The 23,695-nt window shown below is 42.0% G+C and overlaps 1 protein-coding gene across 1 annotated transcript in view; it reads right to left on the bottom strand.

Moving 5' to 3' along the window:
- Positions 1 to 23,695, bottom strand: part of LOC102185312 (chondroitin sulfate proteoglycan 4) — a 72,620-nt gene that overhangs the window by 32,545 nt on the left and 16,380 nt on the right. Inside the window, exons 4-6 of the mRNA XM_018065745.1 lie at positions 22,076 to 22,546; positions 17,172 to 17,348; positions 3,314 to 3,512 (exon numbers count right to left, since the gene is read on the bottom strand). Coding sequence (XP_017921234.1) covers positions 3,314 to 3,512; positions 17,172 to 17,348; positions 22,076 to 22,546 — 847 coding nt within the window. The remainder of the gene's footprint in view (positions 1 to 3,313; positions 3,513 to 17,171; positions 17,349 to 22,075; positions 22,547 to 23,695) is intronic.

Here is a 23,695-nt window from a genome sequence, read left to right as displayed (position 1 = left end):
CCAAGAAATTTTTTTAAAAATTTAAGACATGTTCATTACCTGTATTTTATTATCTTGGAGTCAATTTATACCAATAAAAGTAATACAAGGATGCTGCACACACATGCATCCCTTAGCAGTTTCTGAACTATTGATAACACTTGATGATAATGAAAATCAAAACTAGAGGGAATTAAATAACACAGCCCCTCCCCCCCCAAATACTTTCCCATTATTCATCTCTCTCTGTTTCCTGCTAAGAGGGGAAAGAGCAAAGTGGAGAAAGACTCAGCCCCAGTTTTGTTAAATTTCTGCAAGAAGACAATTCTACTCTCATACTTCTGTCAAGGGATCAGTGACATCAACAAAGTTATAAATTAACTTATGTGTGAAACAGAAGTTGGGCTGGGCCCCTACTGATCCTGTTTCCCCGAGTGCTTTACCAGTCTGACTCCCAAAGCACCAGGCAAGATCATCACGCAGAGAGCATGACGATCACAGTCCCCTCGCCTTTTGAAATTGTTCATCCAGCAGTGAATGTGCAGCCCACAGGTCTCTGCATCATGTAATAGGTAGAAATGCCCTCCTCGTTGCCCTCAGGGACATGCGACAAGGAACAAAGGAGGCATGATCAGGATCTGCAATTGCCTACAAGTACTCCCTTAATAACATGATTTAAGAAAAGGCTGGTTAATGGCTTAACCTTCTCTTAAGTCTCTGTTATTTAAGCAAACCCAGAGAGTTCTAACTCCTCAAAATAAAAGGTTACAGCTTTTAAACATTTTTTCCCCAATATACTGGAGTCACCATATTTAAAAAATAACAGAGGAAGAGAATTCTGGGTCTGCTTAATTTAGAATAGAGGCGCACAGCCAAATATTATTTTTGTTTGTTTGCTCCTTTTTACTAGAAATAGCACTTTGAAAGTTGTATTTAATTAAATGTGAAAGTATGGAGAAAATGTTTTCTGCTATTATGAATTCAGAAACAAAATGGAAATGGAATCCAAAGGATTTATAGCAAAACGAATACTAGAACAGTGTACTAGGTACACTGACTATCACACGAATTATGACCAAAGAGACAGAGGGAGGGAAACATGAAAGTGACCTGTGGATTTTATTGCATAACCTTAGACTCTCCTGACCTGACAGTACTTTCAGAAGGGCAACCTGAAATCATTTATCCCCCCACTTCTGGCTGTATCGACCTACTTAGGTTGTTATGTGGAAAAATGAATTAGATTAATGGCGGAGCACTTTGCAGATATAAATGCTAAGAGAGACTAATTAAACCTAAGCCTTTGTCTGGGGCTGCTGAGGGACAGATGTAGCAGGGAGAACCAGCTGGTTTTAGCAAGAGGCTCATCTGCAGCTGGGCTCCTGCCACTTTGAAGGCTATTACTGCCTCCAGGTCCATTTAGAAAATGTGATGGATTACTCTCAAGAGAGCTTAACTTTAACTCTCCTTTCTGCTTTTTTAGGAGAAATTATTTTCTCTATTTGCCAAAAGCAAATATTAACCTGGTAGTTGACAAACAAATCAATCCAAAGAGCTAATTTATATTTCAATCCTTCACTGCAAAGAGTAACTTCAGCTCTTCAAACTACTCTGCCCTTCTATGGGTGGCAGCTATTAGAGAAAGCCCAGCTTTAGAGTCAGGCCAGTTCTATCTTTCTGGGCCTCAGTTTCTTCATCTCTATAATGAGATCGTTTACTCCCAATCACTCTAAAAACTTCTGCAGATTAAATGAAATGGGTCCTGTCACTGTATCTCCTGCAGTGCCTAGCACATGCCAGACAATCAGTAACTCCTTCCCATTGCACACTACTTAGTCTTAGAAACTCTCTCTGTGCAAGTCTCTAAAGCATTTCTCACTATTTTGAACATATGATAATCCTTTCATAGAGATAAAAAACTTCTAGGCCCTTGCCTAATAATACCTGGATTTTTAGTATTTAGTAACCAAAACCACACATAATTGGCAGAAACATCCTATCAATTCAATGCTCCTTTAAATGAATTTTATTTTATTAATGAGAACAGCTGCATACAATTACAAAATAAAACACATGTGGAAAAGATCATTCAGTCTAGAAACAACGCTTTGGTACACATGTGCGTAGATTTACGATTTTAGATTTTATTGCAGTAAAACTAACCCCCAACAGGTCCCCGGGCTACAGGTTTGGAACCACTAGATAAGAGCAGTCACATAGTAAATGCTTTTCAGGTTATCTGGGAATTCTTTGTACTTAACTGCAGAGATAATCAGGAAATTACTACCTCTGAATTTAGCAGATTTTAATCTTTGTTTTCTTTATTATATTTTCAAAGAAGGTAATTAAAAGTGGCTGGAAAGATACAGCTTTTAGCTTTCCCATCATGCACCCCAGGCTCACACTCCTCCTCCTCCCACTTCCTCCTGTGGCTGAGAATGGGCAGCTTGCCCTCTCTGACCACTGTCAAGGGCAACCAGGAAACAGGCCAGCTAGATTACCCCTCCTGCAGATGTACAGTGGTGATGTGACTTATTGATTTACTGATGACCAGAGGGAAGAAAACAAAGCCTTTTAATATCAGGGTCTCTTAGATTTACAGTTATATCCATTCATTCATCTTTGTAGTTATTCATTTAACAAATGCATTTGTTGTATTCCTAGCATTTGGAACATTACCTGGCACGTAATAGGTATCAATAGGACTTCATTCTTACAACTAATTTTTATTAAGCCCCTACTATGTTCCAGTCACTGTTCTTAGGTGCTGAGAATGTAAGAGCAAGCAAAAGAAAGATCCTATTCTTCTAGCCCTTATACTCTAGTGGGGAAGACAGACCGCACAAAAGTGAACAAATCAGTCTATACTACAATGTAAGGTAGCCAGAATAAGGGATAGAGATAAATGGAAGAGATGTGATTTCAGTGGGTGGTCAGGAAAAAGATCTCTGCGAAGCTTGCATTTATCTATTTTATATCTAAAGGATAAACAATAAGGACTTACTATACGGCATAGGGAACTGTATTCAATATCTTGCAATAACCCATAAAGGAAAAGAATCTGAAATGTACATATTTCACCTCACATGACAATGTGAGTAAGCCAAGTATGAGTTACAGGTACCCTCTGATATTTGCTATTATTGGCCTTACTCAAATGTAAGCTTAAATGTACTGGGCTTACCAAAATGTGTCACTTTAAAAAAAAAACTATACAGTCTGCAAGGGTTTTAGATGGCTTGTGGTTTTCCGTCTGCAGCTATGAGGTTTGACTACATGTTAACCTTTGACTGAAACACATTTTAGTTTCACATTGCTTTTCTCAGTTACCTACCGGCGTGTATAAACACTAGCTGGCCCTCGTTGATCTGAGCCTGGGTGAAGTTCTGGATGCTACGGCCAGGAATGGACTTGAGAGCCAAATGTCCATTGCTGGGTGGAGAGACCAAGTAGGCCAGGTCCTGTGGGGAGGAGTCCCTATCCACTGCACAGAGTTCATCACGGGTAATCTCAGTGACAGAATTCACCCACACCTTAAAAAGAAAGAATCACAGATCTTGTGAGGACAAATTCCAAGCACATAACACCAGTAAATTGAATAGCTATGAGACACCGGCCCCTTGCACAAAGACTTAAACAAAAAAAAAACTAGAGCAACTCACTCAAGTTTTTAAAGCATGATGAGTCTTAATTCAAAACAGACATATAATTAAATGCCAGATGAAATGCAGAGCATCTTGTAGTGTTTATTTAATTTATGAGATTTCAATAAAAAAAACAGGATTCATTGTTATTTATTCAGAACCAATTATTTAAACTGCATATGCATTTATGTAAAGTACAAAAGCAATAAGATTGATGGTTACTAAGTACTGTCTGTGTGGCTGGTATATGCTAAGCACTCCATATGGAATCTCAAATAATCACAGAAACTACCCCATAGGGTTGACTTAAGGATTTCTATTCATTACTTTAAGAAGCAAATGATTTCATCAGCTTTTAAATATTTGAGGGCAGAACATAAACAGTACATTTTTTATTTTTTAATTCTCCTTTATCCTATCCATCTTGCAGGGAAACAAATACCTAGTCCCCATGGCCTTGCCAGGTTTACTATGCTCGTGTGTGTGTGCTGTTGCTTGGTTGTGTCCAACTCTACAGGACCCCATGGACTGTAGCCTGCCAGGCTCCCCTGTTCATAGGATTTTCCAGGCAAGAACACTGGAGTGGGTTTCCACTTCCTTCTCCAGGGGATCTTCCCAACCCAGGCATCAAACCCAAGTCTCCTGCCTGCATCTCCTGCATTGGCAGGCAGGTTCTTTCCCACTTGAGCCATCTGGGAAGCCCAGGTGAGTGCTTACTACAGTTGTTTCTGAGTAACAGTCTCTATTTTTCCAATTGTATTTAAAATCTATTTACATTATTCAACAAGTCATCCTTTTTTGAGCATCTGCTATATCCCAGGCAATGTTCTGGTGCTTGCAATACATTAGTATACAAAACAGAGTCCGGTCCTCATGAAGCATACATTCCAGCAGCAGGGGATAAAGGGATACAGCGAAGAAATGATAGGAATAATGAAAAAATAAATGACACAGTCTGTTAGAGAGTCACAGGCACTGTGAAAAAATTTTAAATGAAGCAAAATGAGATGCTCAGATGTTAAATAGGAGGCTTATCTGAGGAAAACTGGAAGGAGGTGAGGGAGGATCCATGAGGACACGTGGGGAAGAACAACCAAGAAGAGAGCAAGCCCTACAGTGCGAGCGAGCCTCGGCCGTCTGTGGAGCAGCAAAGAGGTCAGCGCAGCGGGACCAGAACTAGCAAGCTGAAGAGCAGAAGGAGGCACATCGACACGGCCTCCAAGGTCAAATCCTGCAGGCTCCTGAAGGCCGCCTGGGCTTCACTTGAGTGCAACCAGGAATTACCATGGGGCTTTAGGTGAGCCGTAACCTGGGCCAGCTTAGTGGTAACAGATCCCTGTGGCCTTGTGTCAAGGACAGAGTGTGGGAGGCCAAGGATAGAAGCAGGACAACAGTTAGGCAGAGAGAAGAGAGTGGGGGACATTGGAAAGGAGGGAAGAAGTGGGGAAATTCTGGGTGCTGTCGACAGTTTCTGACGAGCTAGGTGTGGTGAGGTGCAGAAGAAGGAAGACAGTGAAAAGGACCTGGTTTGGGTCTCAGCAACTAGAAGGACCAAATCACCATCAACCGAAATGAGGGTAGGTGCGGGAGGCGCGGATCTGGGCAGTAAGAGAAGGAGTTCAGTTTTGAAAGCCCCAAAGCCCCAAAAGTCACTTCAGTCGTGTCCAACTCTTTGCGACCCCAGGGACTGTAGCCTGCCAGGCTCCTCTGTCCATGGGACTCTCCAGGCAAGAACACTGGAATGGGTTGCCATTTCCTCCTCCAGGGGATCTTCCCGACCCAGGGATTGAACCCGTGTCTCTTATGTCTCCTGCACTGGCGGGTGGGTCCTTTACCACTAGGGCCACTGAGTTTAAAGTGCTTGCTGAGACATCACATCACATCTCATGGAATCATGCTGCCTGGGGTTTCTCTAATCCTATGGTCATGTGATATTTCACCAACACTAAAGGCGGCGGCTTTATCACTAAATAGATTTTCACATTTCTCTCTGTGTTTATAAAGTCATCCCACAAAATACTGTGCATGCTTCCAAGCTTATGTGTCATTCTCTGCTCTCTGACAAGAACCTTATCCTCTTCTACACTTGTTACCAACTCTTTAAAAATTCTATCCTAAACTATTTAGGAGGTAATTGCTCTGGTCTAATGGGCTGTTCTCTTTAATAGAAAATGCAGTTTGTGAAATTAACTATGACTAAACAGAATTTGAGAAAGGGCAATCAGAAACTACATAGGATTTCTACATTTTTCTACCAGAAATGATATGCCACTTTAGCTATGAAACTTTGGGCACATTTCTCAATTTCTCTATGCCTCAATTTCCTCTTTAGTAAAGTAGAATAATAGAATTATTATGTATAATGAGTGATATAAAGCACTGTAAAGTACTGAGAACAAGTTTTACCTGGCACAGAGTAACTATCCAGTAAATATTAGCTTTATGTTACTCATCTTTCTTCATCAGATTTGGCTCTGAGAATGGATGTGATTTTTTAATATTACTTAAAAGTCACCTGGAATGTAATATCACTCTTAACGCTATTCTTTATTTGTTAACTTAAACAAAAATTGGAGTATAGGGACTTAACTGGTGTTCCAGTGGTTAATCACCTTCCAACACAGGGTTTGATCCCTGGTTGGAGAGCTGATCCCACACGTCACGAGTCAACTAAGTCTGCATGCCGCAACTACTAAGCCCGTGGGCCACAAGGAAAATCCCCCACCCCCTCGACACACAAAAATTTAAAAAGAATATTGGAGTGTAGGTGATTTACAATAATGTGTTACTTCCTGGTATACAGCAATGTGATTCAGTTATATATATGTATGTATTTTTTCAGATTATTTCCCACTATAGCTTATTATAAGATATTGAATATAGCTCCCTGTGCTATGCAGTAAATCCTTGTTATCTATTATACGTATAGTAGTTTGTATCTGTTAATCCCATACTCTGATTTACCCCTCCCCCATCTCCTTCCCCTTTGATAACCATGAATTGGCTGTTCTACGATACGCACCGCACATTTTGCTTCATCCCACAGCATTCCTCCATAATTTGGGATGCGTAGTTTGTCTGTTTAATGTTTGTGTTGCCAATGGATGCTCCTATGTCTTGGTATTTGGAATATGCCCACAGAGGATTTTTCAGCCCTAAACTCTAAGCACATCAATTTTAATAGCTACCAGAAATACTAATCAACCTAATGTCAAATTGTAAGTTTTGGCTTTCAGTTAATCCATGAAAAGGCTACAGTTTCTATAAAATATACAAGTTGGACTGCCTAACTAAATTCTAAGCCCAATCATCCTAGTTTTGCCCTTTTTACATTTTAAAATCCATATATGAATCTTATCTTCATTTCTTCAGGAACTTGATTTGGAAACACACTGCCATTTCTCTTCCTGTGACTCGCAGATACTCATTTTTTCCAGTGGTGCACACAAAAGCTGCATGAAGCATGTTTTCCACTGTAGTTACTATTCTGTGAAACACTGTTTTTGCCCCTCTTGCCTCTAGAATATATCATCTTCCAAAACCAATGTAAAATCTGCCACTCAAAACAAGAGCTAGTAACCTCAGTTCTCCATTTCCACTCAAACAAAATTTACTTCAGTTAAAAGTCCCATTGCTTTTGATGAGACCTGATTTAATGCCTAGTCTTCGGTAACAGAAACTTCAAATGGGCAGGGACAAGAAAACAAAGACTCCAAACTTGAATTCAGATTTCAGTGTGATCCAAAGCCCAATAAATAATGGCTTAAGGAATAAATATCTGAAAAAATTAACACTTGAACCTGGAATGATGTATTTTTTAATTCACTTTTAATTTAAACAGGACGTTAGATTTAGAAAAATGATCCAATATATCCAAATTATGATCCAAATATTTAAAAACCCAGGCCTTTGTTTGGGGTTTCAGGAGGGATGTGAAATATCTGTCAATGGACTATCCCACTCTTTGATCCTTCCAGGCCTCCAGGCCTCCAAGTCACCGTTTCAGACTTCGCTGCCTTCGTTTCTCTACTGTCCATAGCTCTCAGAGATCTTTACAGTGATGGCAAGTGCTTATCAGAAACAAGCAAATAGTTCTATTTTTGGTATAAACAACAACAACAAAACAAAATGTACTGTAGCATTGAAAGCAAAAGGTGAAAAATAGAAAAACGAAGCCCCCTTGTGGACACCAATACATTTTATCAAGCATGCACGAAAATCACTGGTCATGCCTGAGTACAAAAGTACTCAGGAGAGCATACTTCAGAGGAAAATGCAAAGGATTCACCCCACACAGTCTAACTCAAATTCCTAACTCCAGTCTGTCATGCCGAAATGACCTCCTGTACCACCAGTGATTGGTCATGTGCTTCAAAGCAATGTTGTTTAAAGTACTCCAGGAGAAAGGAGTGTGCTTGGAATGCTGGGACTGAGTGGTGAATGCTCAGATTCCTGCCTCTGAACTCCCATCTGGAGTCTGAGAGCCTCAGCAGTTCTACCCCGTCCTCCCGCCATCTTCTCCCACACAGGCTGTAGATGAGTCTCCGTGCCATCTCCTCTAAGCTCCGATGACAAGTGAGGAGAATGAGCGGTCATGTGGGATGGTCTGAAGGTCTTGAGAAAATGCTGTTTGAAAGTCAAAGACAGCAAGAGAATCTGAAGACTCTGATGGTTAATTTTATATGTCAACATGACTGGGCCACAGGGTACTCAGATATTTGGTCAAATACTACTGTGGGTGTTTTTACGAAGATGTTTTTGGAGGAGGTTAACATTTAAATCAGCTGAATAACACAGATTTCCCTCTCTTAGGGTGTGTGTGTGTGTGTGTGTGTGTGTGTGTGTGAATCACTCAGTCGCCTCCGACTCTGTGCCACCCCCTGGACAGCCCACCAGGCTCCTCTGTGAGATTTTCCAGGCAAGAATACTGGAGTGGGTAGCCATTCCCTTCTTCAGGAGATCTTCCCAACCTAGGGATTGAACCAAGGTCTCCTGCATTGCAAGCAGATTCTTTACTGTCTGAGCCACCAGGGAAGCCCCATCTCAGGTGAGAGGGCCTCACCAATCAGCTGAAGGCCTGAGTGGGACAAACTGGCTGATCCTTCCCTGAGTAAAGAGTATTCTTTCCTGCCTGACTGCGTTTGAACCAGGAAAGCCTTTACATGGGGCTTCTCTTATAGCTCAGTTGGTAAAAAAAATCCACCTGCAATGCAGGAGACCCCAGTTCAATTTCTGGGTCGGCAAGACCTGCTGGAGGAGGGATAGACTACCCATTCCAGTATTCTTGGGCTTCCCTTGTGGCTCAGCTGGTAAAGAATCCACCTGCAATGCGGGAGACCTGGGTTCGATCCTGGGTTGGGAAGATCCCTTGGAGAAGGGAAGGGCTACCCACTCCAGTATTCTGGCCTGGAGACTTTCCCTTGACTTCACACTATTGGTTCTCCCGCATCTGCAGCCTGCCCCCTTGCCCGTAGATCTTGGGACATGCAAGCCTCCATGATCACGTAAGTCAATTCCTTATAATAAACCAACAAATAATACACACACACACTCACCCTATTGGTTCTTTCTCTGAAGAATGCTTCATAATACAGAGGCCTTATTAATTCATATTTAGGACTGTTTTTGTCCCAGACTCTGCCACTGTCTAACTTGATTATTTTGGGCAACTCACTTCATTTCTGAAGCTTTCTCTCTTTTTGAAAATGGAAATAACAGTAAAACTCACTCTATCTACTTCCTCAGGTCCTTGGGCTTCTTACCTATAACCATGAAGAAAGACAGAGTAGAGCATCACAGCTACAAGTGAAAACTTACATCCTCACCTCTGTCACTTACTGTCTACTAGGGGCTCTTCCATTTCTGATCATGGGCAAATGTCTGAGTCTCTCTGTGCCCCAGATTCCTCATCCTTAAAATGAAAACCACAACCCATAGCGTTGCTACAGATTCGATGAGTAAATAAATACAAAATGCTTAGAACAATGTTAGAAGCAGAGTAAGTGCAATGTAAGCATCAGCGACTGTTGTTGAGGTTGTTGCTCAGTCGCTCAGTCATGTCCAACTCTTTGTGACCCCATGGACTGCAGCACACCAGGCCTCACTGGCCCTCACCATCTCCCAAAGTTTGCCCAAGTTCATGTCCATTGCACTGGTGATGCCATCCAGCCATCTCATCCTCTGACACCCTCTTCTCCTTCTGCCCTCAATCTTTCCCAGCATCAGGGAATTTTCCAATGAGTCAGCTGTTCGCACAAGATGACCAAAATACTGGAGCTTCAGCTTCAGCATCAGTCCTTCCAATAAAAATTCAGGGTTGATTTCCCTTAAGATTGACTGGTTTGATCTCCTTGCTGTCCACAGGACTTTCAGGAGTCTTCTCCAGCACCACAGTTTGAAGGCATCAATTCTTTGGCGCTCTGCCTTCTTTACGGTCTAGCTCTCACAACCATACATGATTACTGGGAAGACCACAGCCTTGACTGTATGGATCTTTATCGGCAATGTCTCTGCTTTTCAACACACTGTCCAGGTGTGTCATAGCTTTCCTGCCAAGAAGCAATCGTCTTCTGATTTCACGGCTGCAGTCAACATCTGCAGTCATTTTAGAGCCCAAGAAAAGGAAATCTGTCACTACTTCCACCTTTTCCCCTTCTATTTGCCATGAATGGGGCCAGATGCCAAGATCTTAGTTTTTTTTAGTATTTAGTTTTCAGCCAACTCTTTCACTCTTCTCCATGACCTTCATCAAGAGGCTCTTCAGTTCTTCGCTTTCTGCCATTAGAGTGGTATCATCCGTGTATCTGAGGTTGTTGATGTTTCTCCCGCCTATCTTGTAACTCATCCAGCCCAGCGTTTCTCATGATGTGCTCAGCATATAGGTTAAACAAACAGGGTGACAGCAGACAGCCCTTGTTGTACTCCTTTCTTAGTCTTGAACCAATCGGTTGTTCCATTCAGGGTTCTAACTGTTGCTTCTCAACCTGCATTCAAGTTTCTCAGAAGACAGGTAAGCTGGTTTGGTATTCCCATCTCTCTAAGAGCTTTCCACAGTTTATGATCCACACAGTCATAGGCTTTGAAAGTGAAAGTGAAGTCGCTCAGTCGTGTCTGACTCTTTGCGACCCTGTGGACTGTAGGCCACCAAGCTCCTCCATCCATGGGATTCTCCAGGCAAGAATACTGGAGTGGGTTGCCATTTCCTTCTCCAGGGCATCTTCCTGACCCAGGGATTGAACCCAGGTCTCCCACATTGTGGGCAGATGCTTTAACCTCTGAGCCACCAGGGAAGCAAAAGCTTAGGCTTTTGCGTAAAGCATAGGCTTTAGCGTAGTTGATTAAATAGAGGTAGATGTTTTTCTGAAATATTCTTGCTTTCTCTATGATCCAGCAAATGTTGGCAATTTGATCTCTGGTTCCTCTATCTTTTCTAAACCCAGCTTGGGACATCTGGAAGTTCTTAGTTCACATAATGCTGAAGCCTACCATGCAAGATTTTAAGCATGACCTTACTAGCACAGGAGATGAGCGCAATTGTTCAACTGTTAGAACGTTCTTTAGTACTACCTTTCTTTTGATTATGTAAATTATAGTTATTATTACTGTTTCCCATGCTCTGAAATCTAGGAAAAGAAAAATCACTGCCTGAAATAATTCCCTACATTTGAAATTTTCCCTAGAAAGAAGTAACTAGTAACCATAGCTTTGGGGAAATTATTATTTTGTTGGAAAAACTACTCCCAGAGCTTTACTATTTTGATGAAATGCATACACTTTATATATTAATTTTCAGAAAGTTAACAAGCCTAACATGTGGCACTTCTTTAATTGTATTAAGAGTTGTCAGTTTTGGAGAACACTTTGCAATATGTTCCACACACACAGTTTTTCCAGGAAGTTTTCTGTGTTCATTTGTCATTGCTATTACACATTGTCATGGATATGACAGAGAGATCATACTTCAACAAAAAAAATATTAGGGGCAAAAAGTAAAGGATATCTTAGATGTCATAAACTGCCAACACAGGCTCTCGAAATAAGCTGCCTCTTGGCTCTTTTTCATCAGGTCTAAATTATACTGAGATTGATAATAGACATTATAATTATATCATAAAATTTTAGGGCTCAAGATTTCCTTCTTCTAAAATCTTTAAACCAATTTCATTCACATTATACTATATATAACAGAAAAGGAAGGTTGTCATTATATACCCTGGTCTAAAACCCTTTTTTCCCTAATATTTAAAATTTTATAATTTATGATGTTCTGTATATGCCCTTTTCTGTATATGCCCTCCTCACCATGACTCTGGGCTGTAGAGCAGTACCTAAAGTGAATCAGACATGTCTGTAGACATTGTACCTAGTCTGACCATCCCCACCTCCTTTCTTGCTGGACGGTACAGGCAGATGGGCAGCGAATGGGCGGGCAGGGCTGAACCAGCAGGTAGGCCTATGATGACAGTGTTCACAGGGAGACTTCAAAGCTGATAGTGACAATCTATGCCTCCTCCCCTGAACACAGAGACTTCTTGCATGTGGTAAAGTACCCTGATGAAGGAGTATCTGGCGGTGAGGTGGGGTGGGGGGTTGTTACAGGCTGTATTAACTCTGCTAAATCCCTCCAGTATCCACTTCCAGGTCCCTGCTAGATAGAAGTTTCTACAAATGAACTTCTAAGACTTGACTCAACCTGTCAAAGGTCAGGTGTTCCTAGGAGCAGGAAGAGTAATTTTAAAAAGCGATTTATCTATATCAAAACATTTAGATTTGCTAGATCAGTGTCGTATAATGTTCTTTAACACCCAAAGAGAGGGATGCTTTTTACACAACAACCTAGAACATATATGTGTATTTGTATGTGTGTGTGTTTAAAATGAAGCAAAAGTTTCATATTACAATCCTGCCGTTGCTACACACAGTACATTCTGATGCTACCTGTTCTATTTGATTCTATTTAATTTGTTTTTAAAATGTTTTTCCTGTTCCACTCAATTAATTTCACAGACTATGAACAGTTTGCAACCTGGAGTTTTAAGACACTGAACCAGATCATTCACATTGTGGATAGCAGAGTGGACTCTGCTGAGACCACCTGGGCTTAAAACTCACTCTCTTACTAACTATATGACTGTGGTCAAGTAATTTAACCTTTCTGCACCCAGATCTACTGCAATCCTCATTCTATATCAAGGACTATGAGAGCAATGAATGAGAAGTCACATGTGATGCTTCGAGAATGGAGCCTGGCAGGGGCTCAATAAATGCTGGCCCACTTCCCCATCTCCTCTGAAGCCTACTGTAATGAAATGGTTTACCATTGGGGGTCCTTATGCCCAGCAGTCAGCTCTTACCATGGAACCTGATGGCGGACCACTCTCCTCCCTCCATCTGCTCTGGTCACTCTGAGCTTCTCATGTCCTCAAACACTCCAAACCTGCTACAGACTCACAACTTTTGCTTTAGCTGAATCCTTTGCTGGGAATGCTTGTGCTCCTAACATTCATATGGTTCCTCTCTCCCCCACCTGAGCCCACTCACCCTGGCCTTTATTCAGAAAAAGTAGGCCTAAGACTGCCTTTCCCCTTAGGGAGTCCTGTGTGCCAATCGCTACTTGGCTGGCATCTGGGAACTCCGTTATTAAAGTTTCCTGTACTGATACAGACCTTTTCCTAAAATAATAAGAGTGTGTATCTAAACAGCACAAACAATGTAATTTGTGCTGGGCCCCTGCTTTCCTCCTGGGAATCTGGGACTTGGTACATACTAGGTAGAGGGCACCTGTTTATTGAGCTCCAGCCCCCAGTAAACATCTTGGGTACTTAGGATCTAATGATCTTCCCTGGTAGACACCACTTCCTGCACATCATCACAATTTGCTGCCAGAAGAATTGAGTGCATCCTGTGTGACTTCACTGAGAGAGTCACACATATAGCACACATATAGTTCACTTATAGCCTGACCTCCCTTCCTCTGGACTTCACCCCACGTGCCTTTTCCCCAAGCAGACTTAGCTTCATATCTCTCACTGAAACAAATCTTAGCCATGATTTGACTCTATGCTGAGTTCTATGAGTCCTTGCTAACCGCTAACCAACAAACCTGTAGAGGGCTTGGGAACCCCTGACACACAGGGCTCTGCTCAAATGTCCCTTCCTTGATAAGACCTTCCCTCACCATGCTCTCTGCAAGGTCATCATTCTCTGACCCCATGGCTCTCTGTCCTCTTAAGTGCTCTGCAGAAAACTACCACAGTTCATCACTGTTTATCACATACCATCAAGGTCTTCGCCAATCAACAGAAACTCCATGGAGCACTTAGAGAGTCAAAATTTATTGCCCTTATTACTTGTCAGGGACTGTGCCAGACAGTGAGGCCACCACAGGAAAGGGAGAGCAAATTCCCTTCCCAATGGAGCTTACGTTTATGGGAGGAGACAATCAATATTGGTTTACTACCAAGGAGAATAAAGCAGGGTCAAGGGACAGAGGACGGCACACTGCTCCTTCAGCTGGGAAGGCCATCAGGGAAGCATCTATGAGAGGAGCATGCCTAGAAGGCTGGGTGACCAGGGTCCAGCTAGGCTTCCAGAGCAGGCAACAAACCCATGCTTAAGGAGTCCCGGCACTATTAATATGTTCTGCACCAGATGACTGGTAATCAGTGAAATCTAGAAAGCCTCTATTCACAATCATCACAATTTAAACAACAAAAAAATCTTTTTTTTTGGCAAATAAGCCTAAACACCTTGATATGGAAAGATTTTCATTGATAGAGCCCCATGACCACCATCTACAATTGAAGAAACAAATTCTTGAGATTTCTTCCATTTTAAGCAAATCCTACCAAAACTATTTCTACATGTATACATGACTAGTTAATATGTCCTACCGTCGTATCTAGTCACCTCCAGATTTTAGACACACTGACTTTAAAACCAAAACTATTCATATGTTTCCCAGTCAGAGAAAAGGTTCCCCCAGTCTAGCCTGGAATGATTCCATCCAACAGAAAATGGAAGCTCAATAGCCCCTTCATCCATCTAAGTGTAGCTTTACTCGGAGAGTGTCAAACAATGTTTACAGTCATAAAAACCACAAGATGTTAGAACTGGGCGGGCCTGCGAGATGATCAAGGAACACATACACACGCATAGACGCTCACACACCCCACCCTGCAACATGCTTATGGCTTTGCTATTGAGGAAGGTGAGGCCCAGTGACTGTTCAGTCGCTAAGTTGTGTCCAACTCTCTGCAACACCATGGACTGCAGCACACCAGGCTCCTCTGTCCTTCTCTATTTCCCAGAGTTTGCTTAAATTCATGTCTGTTGAGTTGGTGATGCTATCTAACCATCTCATTCTCTGCTGACCCCTTCTCCTTTTGCCTTCTATCTTTCCCAGCATCAGGGTCTTTTCCAATGAGTCGGCTCTTCACATCAGGTGGCCAAAGTACTGGAATTTCAGCAGCAGTCCTTCTGATGAATATTCAGGGTTGATTTCCTTTAGGATTGACTGGTTTGATCTCCTTGCTGTCCAAGGGACTTTCAAGAGTCTTCTCCAGCGCCACAGTTTGAAAGCATCAATTCTTTGAAAGCTCAGCTGAGGCCCAGGGAAATTTTGCTTAAATTGGGCAGTTTACAAGCTTTTAACTCTGGTCTCCTAACTTTAATCCAGAACTTTCAAGGCAGAAATGAGTTTCTTACTAAATAAATAAAAAATAAGTTCAGAAAGAGCCAGTGTCAAATGACTACACAACTCAAAACTGGGAAGTTGCATCTTTCCTGGCCTGGATCCAGGCTATCAAGGGGGACAGGCAGGAGTAAAGGCAATGGGCCCTGCTCCCAGCTACTATTATTATTTTTTTATTATTATTGAGAAAAACACTGGATTCAGCGATGGGGCAAGAGGTCTGCCAGACTAATTGAGCAAGCAAGGTTCCCGGCAGACTATATTTTCCTGATTTTAAGACAAAGTCTAGGGTATACTTTTTTTCTCCTCACAATCTAATGTTCTGAACATCTTAAATTGACAAGTACATTTAAATATAGTAAAGCTATTATTAAGTTGATGGTGCCTCTTACAATTGATGGTACCTCAGAACTGAACACCAAGCCCACAGCGGGGCTTCAGTTCCTTTCCATAAGGAAGCCTGAGAGTTCACTACCTAATTCCTTGGTCCTCCTCTCTCTCTCAGGCAACTCTAGCTCTTCTCTTTCTAGAGCCCCAGTCCCTCCCCTAGATCTTTCTCACCCCTTAGTTCAGCATCACTCAGCAAAGTGCTCAGATCCTCTGCCGAGGCTCCTGAGCACACAGATGTGTCAATACGCCTGCTTCAGACCTATTACTGTAAGTCCACTTTAGTAGGAGCAAGAGGAAGAAAAGCTCTGGAGATTTTTCTTCACTAGCAAGACAGCCCTTGATCACACAGACACATTGGGAGAGCTTGAGTCAGTCATGGGTAAGAGGGGAAGTGGCAGAGCACAGTGGTGAGACAGTCAGGCTTGGGCACACTCGGCTTGAAGTCCACACCTTCCCTTGAGACTGCTGAGAGCCTCAGCACTCCCATCTATAACAAGGGTATTAATCACAGCAGTTCTTTCGTAGGGCTGTGAAAATGACACCAGCATGGAAGATGGACAGTACTCTACTCAGTAATAAATGCAAACTTTTATAACTGTGTTTAATAATGACTGACTCCTACAGTTCATCACACTAGCCCACAGCCTACTTCTCAGATCATTTTGCTGAGAGTGGGTCAACAGGTACTAAAATTAGTCTGGAGAGAGGGAGAAAGGAAGCTGAAAACAGAGGGGGAGGCCCACACGGTTGACCGGTTGGAATACACTATCCCCAGGTACCTGGGCGACGACTGGGAAGTCAACTAAAAGATAAAGGAATGGGTTCCAAAGATCTAGAAACACCATCATCAGTTTTTCACTTAAAATGTAGAGGCTGCATAACAAACAAGCTGTAATAGAATTAAAAGCACTACAAAGCCTATTCCCAGATCCAATTATTGTGAGCAAATAAAAACATAAAAACTCCAGTGATTTTTAACAATGCAAAATTTTCTATTTAGATTAGCCCCTGGTGGGTTCCTGGGTATGCCAGCATAATCATCCAGCTGGTGCTGGAGTGTCTTATAAATCAAGGTCAAAGGCTTCTTGTTCCTTATTTCTTTGTTGTTCTCCTTGCTTTCTTCCTGCCCCTCTCTGTCACCTGCCAGGACACCACTCTCCAAAGATCCTTTTTCTCTTTGTGTCAACTACCAGCTGGATATCATGGGTATGTTGCACCAAGTTGTAGCTTGGTGGGCTAGATCCTTTGTCGCTTAGAAAATAACATTTCAGATGACTGGTTTAGAATAGCACAAGCCAAAATCAACATAATGTCTTGGTATGACTAACATTTATTTAAAACCAGCTGGAATATGTCAACTATACATACATTGTCATATATCTTATTAACATCAAAAATAATACGAAAGAAAATCAAGCAGGTAGCCCTGTATTATTATGATAAATTCAAAAGCATGGCGCACTCACCTGGAGGATTTTATTGGCTGTTATTACTGGAGCCTCATCGTTTACTGATTCAACAGTCACAAAAAGAGTTTGGGGCAAACTCTGTTTTCCAAGCTCTGAGCTATTTGCAAAGATGATGAAACTGTCAAGAAGTGCTTCACTACCATCATGCACATAGGAAATCAATTCATTTTCTACCTGTAACCAACAAAAAAAATCACCAAACTACTGGTTATGTAATTTAAAACTATGACAAAAATGCTCTAAGAGAAATCCGGATATTTTATATCTCTTTAAAACACAGAAGCATGTGTTCATCCCATAAAATTTGATTCTGACAATCAGAGTGCAAATTCTGATGGATGGCATAATTTTGATGAAGCAGGGCAGTATCCCAAAAGTAAGTTTAAGGATGAAGAGAGTGACTGAGCAACATGGGGTAATAAAGAAAATGCTGGACTCGTTATCACAAGGCCTGAGTTCAAAGGCTATTTCAAACCCTAAAATGCGTTGTAGGTGACATAGTCTTCCCTTTCTTCCAACAGATCACCCATTAAAATTCAGACTCTGCTGGTGTATTTAGACAGACTAATTTTTGAGGCTGTAGACAATTCAGAATGTTGGACAATTCAGAATGCTGGGCTTAGGCTCTGAAGTTTCCATCCACTGGTTGGATTTCTGCTCTTTGGGGACACATGGTCCAGTGCAACTATTGTGTGCGTGCATGCCTACTCAGACTCTTTAAGTTTACCCAAACTTCTCTTTTTTGAGCTAAGTATGCATTATTTCCTTAACTGCTCTTTGTATGTGAGGTTACACCTGCTACCTCCTCCTCCAGCAGAATGCAATCATTTTTTGGTGCATCTCTTAACAGCTACCAAAAAGCTCCTGAGGACAGAGTATAATGAAATATATTGTAAATAAATTATTTTATCAAGCCAGATTTCTTTCACTGTAATAACCAAAATGCAAATGTTTACTTTTATCCCTGGTTGATTTCATCTTTCTAATTTTCATTCTGAAACAGTTGTCCAATGAATCAGTTATTCCTCTTGGATTTGTGATAGCCACAGATTTAATCAGAATGCCTTTCATGTCTTTAAGGCTCTGATGGAAGTACGGATCAAAACCAGACACCAGGAGAATTTTAAAGCTAGAAGGGAACTTAGCTTCAGTGAACCTGTGACCCCAAAATACAACAGCAGAGAACTTCCAAAGCCCAACAGGAGTAGCTGAACTTCCAAAAAGTCTCTGGGGTTGTGTTTGTTTTGATAAAATACAGCCAACATTCTTAACAGTTCAACTTTGTCCAGTTCTATGGCGCACTTCCTTTGAGCAAAGACTTTTGATCTCTCAGAGGTGTCTCTGACAAGAGTTGAAAAGTTCACGAACCGTCTCAAGGGAAAGTTGTAGTCACTTGAACACAGGTGCATGAAAGTTTCTTTGGAGTTCCGTGGGAAGAGAATTCCAGACCATAGGCCTAACCACATATTCCTGGAACATACTGTTTAAAGCTATTAAAAAAAAAAAAAAGTACAAGATGGCACTGATCTGAGGGCAGGAGAAATTCTAACCTAACATGCTTTAGGAAGATAGCATTTAAATAGACATCACCTTCTCTGTATCCTTCCTGCAGAAATACATCATTTTCTCAATGGAGTGGTACTCTCTCAAATTACCATGTAAAATGCCAGTGCGCACATGCATGTGCTAAGTCACCTCAGTCGTGTCCAACTCGTTGTGACCCCTTGGACTGTAGCCTGAAGGTTCCTCTGTCCATGGAGAGTCTCCAGGCAAGAATACTGCAGCGGGTTGTCATGCTCTCCTCCAGGGGATCTTCCCAACCCAGAGATCAAACTCGCAGCTCTTACATCTCCTGCACTGGCAGGTGGGCTCTTTACCAGCTGAGCCAGCTGGGAAGCCCAAAATGCCAGATAGTAGGTATTAATCTACAGGCAAGGAGGGTTTGGTGGGAATGTATCTATTCCTAGTTCTAATGCTAGAAAAACATCTGCTGACCTTCAGGTACTTAATACACTTGTAGAAAATCTTAAAAGATTAAAAAGCGTTTGGTCCTGTCACCAGTCATGTTCAGGGAATATTAAGTTCCCCCCTTCTGTTCACAGCAGGCTTTCCAGGTGGCTCAGTAGTAAATAATCCACTTGCTATTGCAGGAGACGTAAGAGACGTGACCCCTGTTTTGACCCCTGGGTAGGAAATCCTCTGGAGTAGGAAATGGCAACCCATTCCAGTATTCTTGCCTGGAAAATTCTGTGGACAGAGGAGCCTGGCGAGCTACAGTCCATGGGGTCACAAAGAATTGGACATCACTGAGCACACAGAAAACTAACAACGGTTCACATTCCCCCTCCCCCATTGTTCTGAACCTCACTAGGGGTCAAAGGTGAAGTCAAAAGCCCTCCCATACTGGACCTCCCTAAATCTCACCTATGGCCCCCCACCCTTGTGTGAAGCTCCACACATTGAGCTCCTCCTGCTCCCCTCACAGAACTGTTCGCTTGCTCTTCCCTCTGCCTGAATGCTCTTCCTCCATATCCACCAAGCTCACTATCCGTCACGTCCTCCAGGTGTCTGCTCAAGGCTGCCTTGGGCCCCCAACCACTGTATTTGAAGCTGAGCATCAGCACACACAGACACACAAACACCACTGATGTTCCCAGCACTTCCTCTCTCTCTTTCCTGTTCTATTTTTCTCCATAGTACTAATCTTCATTCAACTATTTTACTTATAGAAATTTACTTATTTATTTTATTTATTCTCTCTCTCTGCCTCTTTCTTTCCCCACCAGGAAGAAAGATCCATAAGGGCAGGGTTTGTTGCCGGGTTAATTCACTGCTTTACACTCAATACTCAGAACTAGCATACCTGACACATAACGGACACTCAAAAATTATTCACTGAATGAATGAAGGGCAAAAATGGCCAAGACCTCTCCTTCTCTGAGTCACTGAAGGTGATAGCCACGAGTTGTGAGGTGTCACCCTAAGTGAAAATGACCATGTCTCAAACCCTGGAGACCTCAGAAGGCATAAAAGAAGGGAAAATGCAAAGGTCTTGAGAAATGGAGAATTTCCTGTCACAACAGTAAACAAAGGATGTCACAGTGATGTTCTGGCTCTCTAAATGTGAATTCCTGAGCCTTTCGGGCACTCAGGAAGGAGAAGAATGCCCACAACCTGGCAGCCATTAGGCTGTAGCCACTCCCTACAGTGAGTTCTGAGCAACTCAGGATATGAAAGCAGGATACTGGCTCCAGATAGCTGAGGTGTATGTGAAAGGAATGATTCAAGTGAGCCCAGGCTCTTTCATTGTCCCGTAAATAGAAAAGCGCTAAATTCTTTAGCTTGGTTAATCTGATTTACTTCATTAACAATAATCTTTTGATGTTCAGACTACCTGCGCTTTGTTGCAAACTTCTATATAACCTGATTCCTCCCCCCACCTCCTTGGAGCAATTCTCTCAGGGTCACTTGAGATGCTGTCTCCTGGGCTTGAAGTCCTAAAAATTTCCACCAAATAAAACACAACTCTCAGCTTTTAGATTGTGACTATTTTTAAAGCCAACAGGGTCACCTGAAGATCAGGAACATACAATATTGACTATGAACAAGGCTACACAGCAACATGGATAGACACACACACTTGATGCCTATTTCAACCAACCATGCTTAAATATACACTTCTCATAATACAAAGCACAGACGATAATGAATTGGTTAAGACAGAACCAAAATTTAGAGCTCAGTCTCTCACCCAGAGTACATGGGGTGAATAGAATTAAAATTCCGTTCACATGAGAGCAGGTGGTTATCTTAGGTGGTTTGTCCAGCCTTTGGGAGGGAAGCTATGATTAAGAGATGGCTGCATGGAGTCAGTGAAGAATCACCTCCCCTGGGTCCCCAGTTGAGAGGCACTGAGCTCCAAGGTCTTTTCCACCCTCAGCACTCTCCACTTCCCCCATGGCTCTGAATACCACCTGATTGAGTCTAACCCTCTTGACATGTGCCTCAGGGATCTCCAAAGCTGGCCCTTAAGCACCCTCCAGCACACTCTGTCCATCTGGGAACCTCATGAACTATTCCTTGGCCCCCAGAACACCATTCACTTCAATGCCTTCTCATCATTGCCATATAGTCCCCTTTTGCTTGCATTTCTTTGCTTTCTCTCTCCACCTCTATTATCTCCCAGCTTTCTCTCTATCCTAAAAGTCTAGCTTAAACTTTATTCCCTCTGAGAAACCTTCAATTAGAGTCAAATGTGACCATTCTGCACACCCACAGTATCATTGTTGAAGTGCTACATGAAAGACAAGAACAGTACAGCTTGTATTAAAGCTCATGTGCCTAACTCCCCCACAGCAATTCTTGAAGGCAAAAAAATATGTCTACTTATCATGGAAACCTTACACAGTAACTTGAACAGAGTAAGTTTTTAGTAAATGGATTCAAGTCACTTGATGAGGTGAAATCCTTAGAAGCAAAATGAAGCAGCAACACACGTTCTTAGCTAACTGGACAAAGATATCCAAAGATGCTAGATAGCTGCTCATGGTTTCCATCCTGAAGACAGTGTGTTCCTAGGAGCTTATAAAGGGAATAATGGGGATCTGAAGGATACTTTGCAATATTTTTTTTAAGTATGGAAATCATTCTTTTATTCATGGTAAGAAAGCAAACTATCACAGTAATAACACTCTAATAACTCACTGAGGATATTTAAGCAATGACCAGATGATCTCTCTATGGAGTCGTCATGGAAGGGCTTCTCTATCTGCTGGGAGGTTGGACCAGATATCTTCTAAGGCCCCATCCCTTCCCAAAGTCTGTGAATCCAAGTGATAAATAGCCAGATTTTTTCTTATCCAACATATCCAAATCCAAATATATTAATTGAGAGTTATTACCTGTTTCCTGGTAAATTTCATCAGCTTTACTCTTGGGAAATGAGAATTTTCAACATAACCATGTTTGGGTGGTTTTAGTAGAACAAATTCACAGTCAAGTCCCTCAAAATGCTTGCTTGGAATTCTGAAATAGTCTTCTGGAAGTGCCTTGGAGCCACCTTCCTGGACTGTGAAATTTTGTACTGCCAGAGGAATACGTTTAGGGACAATATCCACCAGGATTTCAAGTCTGCTCATAGCTTGGAAGCCACTCATAACATCCAGTATAAAACGGTCCCGTTGTTGGTCAGGCATTGTCTGTACATAATGGATGTAACCATCATCAACATCCTGCTGCGTAAACATCAAAGGGAACTTCTCGTCTGTACTCACGCTACCCTCCTCCGGGAAAGTCCTTCGAAGGTATCCATGCACTGGCGGAGTTCTAACAATGAACACTGCCTCTGAAGGAACAGGGTCTTCGTGCACAGCCTTGAGTGCACATTAACAACACAGAGACACAAAAAGAAAAACATTAATCTATGGAAGAGTCAAGACCCTTGATGAACCAAATTATTTTCTATTAATGTTCACAAATGGCTTAAGTTACAATCCAGGTTAAGACACAGTTTAAGCCTGGGTCTGTTCTGGTAACCATGCTAATATTTCGAATTTCAGTCCTGATCACAAAGACAAAGCAACATTTGAACAGTTACTAATGTATTATCAAGACATAGTTCACAGTGGCAAGAAACCTAGGACTCAGAAAATAGAGCTGAAAGAAATAAAATGGTATCTAGAGAAGGAACAAAAGATAGTAGAAGAAGTAGCAGATAAAGTACTAAAATTGCAAGACTTTAAAGGAAAGTCTATTTTTAAACTAGCTCAGCATTTTAAATATACATTTAATTTACTGATTCAGCAAAATTCATCTCAAAACTTTCTGTGACAGATTTAGAGTCCATAGATTTAGTCTGTGTACACCCCCTTGTGGTGAAACAAATTCTCTAAGATCCTGAAAAATAATTGAGAAAAAAGCTGGTGGGCTCCATAGTCTCTTGGTCAAAACTCATTATTCAGTAAATTGCTCTGACTTGAATTCATTTCTGCTGCTGCTACTGTTCAGTTGCTCAATCATGTCCAACTCTTTGCAACCCCGTGGACTGTAGCCGCCAGGCTCCTCTGTCCACGGGATTCTCCAGGTAAGAATATTGGCGTGGGTTGCCATGCCCTCCTCCAGGGGATCTTCTCGACCCAGGGATCGAACCCAGGTCTCCTATACTGCAGGCAGATTCTTTACCACTGACCCACCAGAGAAGTCCAAATTCATTTTTACTTAATGTTATCGGCTGTATTTAGCAAGCAGGCAAACTCGCTTGCAGTCCTGAGGGTAGATTCAGAATAGCTTGCATTTGTGGCCAACTGTCATAAATCAGTTTACATACCCTGCACAGATTACTCATTCTCCCCTAACTCTGATCAGCAGGGCTGTGCTGCTAGAGGCTCTCAAGTTGTAGTCTCAGGAAACCAGGCGGCTTCTGGTGTGAAGTCTCACCCTTGGCATTCCCCAGGTCTGGGCCAATTTATCCATCAGTTTCAAGAAACTACACAAGGCCACATTCAGAGCTAAAGAAATAAACT

Source organism: Capra hircus, chromosome 20 (genome assembly GCF_001704415.2).
Source record: "Capra hircus breed San Clemente chromosome 20, ASM170441v1, whole genome shotgun sequence".
Classification (NCBI taxonomy): domain Eukaryota; kingdom Metazoa; phylum Chordata; class Mammalia; order Artiodactyla; family Bovidae; genus Capra; species Capra hircus.
The sequence above is the reverse complement of the archived record's forward strand: the minus strand, read 5'-3'. Positions and strand labels throughout refer to the sequence as shown.